This window comes from Phaethon lepturus, unplaced genomic scaffold (genome assembly GCF_000687285.1).
Source record: "Phaethon lepturus isolate BGI_N335 unplaced genomic scaffold, ASM68728v1 scaffold3035, whole genome shotgun sequence".
Taxonomy (NCBI): domain Eukaryota; kingdom Metazoa; phylum Chordata; class Aves; order Phaethontiformes; family Phaethontidae; genus Phaethon; species Phaethon lepturus.
The window spans coordinates 14,987-17,247 of NW_010538174.1; the positions used below are offsets into that span (position 1 = coordinate 14,987).

Below are 2,261 nucleotides of genomic sequence, written 5' to 3' on the forward strand. Positions count from 1 at the left end.
TAGAACCTCTGCAGGAAAATATGTTGGGTTCTGCAAATTTTAAGTGTTTAGAAAAACTGCTATGGATGTCTGTCTTACCTTCCGCAACTGAGTGCGGAGATGCTGCTGAACAGGTTATTTAAGTTAAATGGCTTTTTCCAGTCTAGTTTTAGGTTATCTATATGATCAACTTGTGTTGCTTCTATTCCATGGTATTTTATGTATGTATATAGGCATGGTAGTTAACTTTTCCTCTTCATTTAGTTGTATTCCTTAAGCAGTATTTGTTATGTATAATCATTTAGCTTAATAACTGGGAAATAAACGAACACAGAAATAGCCTGACTTGTTGAAGAAGAGCTTGCAGAAGGATGGGCGCAACTACTCAGTTTGTGTCTGCCTTTAAAAAATATAGTAAATTTATTGTAGGATAAGAAATAGAGCCACTTATCCTGTGATATTTCAATTTATGGCAACTTGTGTCATATTAGAAGTGTTTGATGTGAAGAGGGATACTAAAACATTGCCTGTTTATGGTCTGTAAAGCTCCTATCAGTTTCATTTTTACGATGATTTTCACCTCAGGGGAAATGTATTTTGCAAGCTGAAGTCTTGTTGCTTTTTTGCATATGGATTCAGTAGTACAGGAAAGTCTGTGTATTGTGAAAGTAGTTACCATATATATCTGACCAAGAAAAAGATTGTGCTCTCAGAGATTCCAAGATGTGTACCTGTTTGGTAGCATTTTGATGTTTAAGCTGATTAAAAGGCATAATGGAAAAACACAACAGTTATCTTTACATGAGCAAATCGGGGTGGGGGTGTTTGTTTTTAAACCAGGCAGAAGTACAATATCACTTCATTTAAAGTAATACACACTCAACCTCCCCCCCCCCCCCCCCCCCCCCATTTCCTTCATCTGGCTCAGCCATGGAAAGTCCAAGGGGGAGATAGATACTGAGGCACAGTAATAGTTTTATATTCCTGTTTTGGATAGAAGAGGGAAGTTAGAGCCTGTGATGGACTTGTCAAAGGCTGCCTTATAAAACAAACTTTCAACGAAAAAACCTTGCATAATGTAATGCTGAAAGGAAGCCTTCAGAGATTTTTTTAAAGGAAGTCTTAAGTTACATCTTCCATGCAGTGAAAATTCAGCACTTCTCCCTGTTAAAGTTAGGTATCCTCTTGGAGTTCTGGGCACACAGACTTTTTTTTCCTTTGGTTTAAACACTCTGGTTAAGTACTCTATGTTTATGTTTCATAGAAATTAAATCATTAAACCATTTTTGTGACTGCAAGCACAAGATCTTATGAAGAACTTTCTGCTCTTTATAATACAACTAACTGTTTTTTTGCCCCTGAATAAGCAAGGTGTCTTTTTCTATCACATATATTTCTATCCAACTTTTCAAAATAAAGCAAAACCTTGCTTGCTAAGAAAAGGAAACATTTGGGAGCAGATCAAAACAATGGAACAGAAATGTAATAGAAATGCAAGCTGAACAATTCTTATGGAATTGTACAAAGTCTTCATTTTTATTTTTTTCCTTCCCCATGATCCACATTTTTTAATATTACTTCATAATATTAATAATTTCAATAGGCAGGGAATTGTGTTCCAGTTTAAACTTTTAAATTCCTCACTTCATCAAGAGAACTTGCAAAATGTTAAGCTACTTTTCTAATAAAAATATTTAGCACTCTTATTAGTATATGTCCGTTTTTCAGTGGACATAAATAATTTTGGTTCATAGGTAGATCAGAATTGCATTCATATATGTTGACTATAAAAGTTTAGGAGACTAATAATACCTTGTTTTAATTATTAATTATGCTTTAAAATGCTTCTTTAAAATAATTTTCCTTCCATACCATCTTCCAAGAGTAAGAGTACAAAAGAGCCAGATACATTTGTTCTGTTTTAATATATTTCATTTTTTGTTGAGACAAAACTGTCACTATGTGCATAGGGTATCTTTACTGTTGCCTAGGGTCAGCCTCGGGTTCATAGCTTAGACTTCTTTGGTGTGACCCAGTATAACTGTTCTTATGGTTCTTACTGTTTGTAAACCTATAGGTGCTTCAATCTAGACGTTGATGTTGCTAGTTAAGAATTCCATAATTGATAATAACAAGAAAGATAACCATGACTCATGTCTCTTGTTATCCTTTCTTCATTTTAGAGTAAAATTGTTAGAGTGCTAAATTTATGGCAGAAGAATAATGTGTTCAAGAGTGAAATTATTCAGCCTCTCTTGGATATGGCAGGGGGGAGTCCTACT

General features: G+C 34.5%; 1 protein-coding gene across 1 annotated transcript in view; it reads left to right on the forward strand.

Annotated features, from left to right (window-relative positions):
• The window catches only part of LOC104620461 (protein SCAF8-like), a 36,790-nt gene that overhangs the window by 5,374 nt on the left and 29,155 nt on the right, over positions 1 to 2,261 (forward strand). The window contains 1 exon segment of the mRNA XM_010286690.1: positions 2,163 to 2,261. This exon segment is cut by the window's right edge and continues 73 nt beyond it. Coding sequence (XP_010284992.1) covers positions 2,163 to 2,261 — 99 coding nt within the window.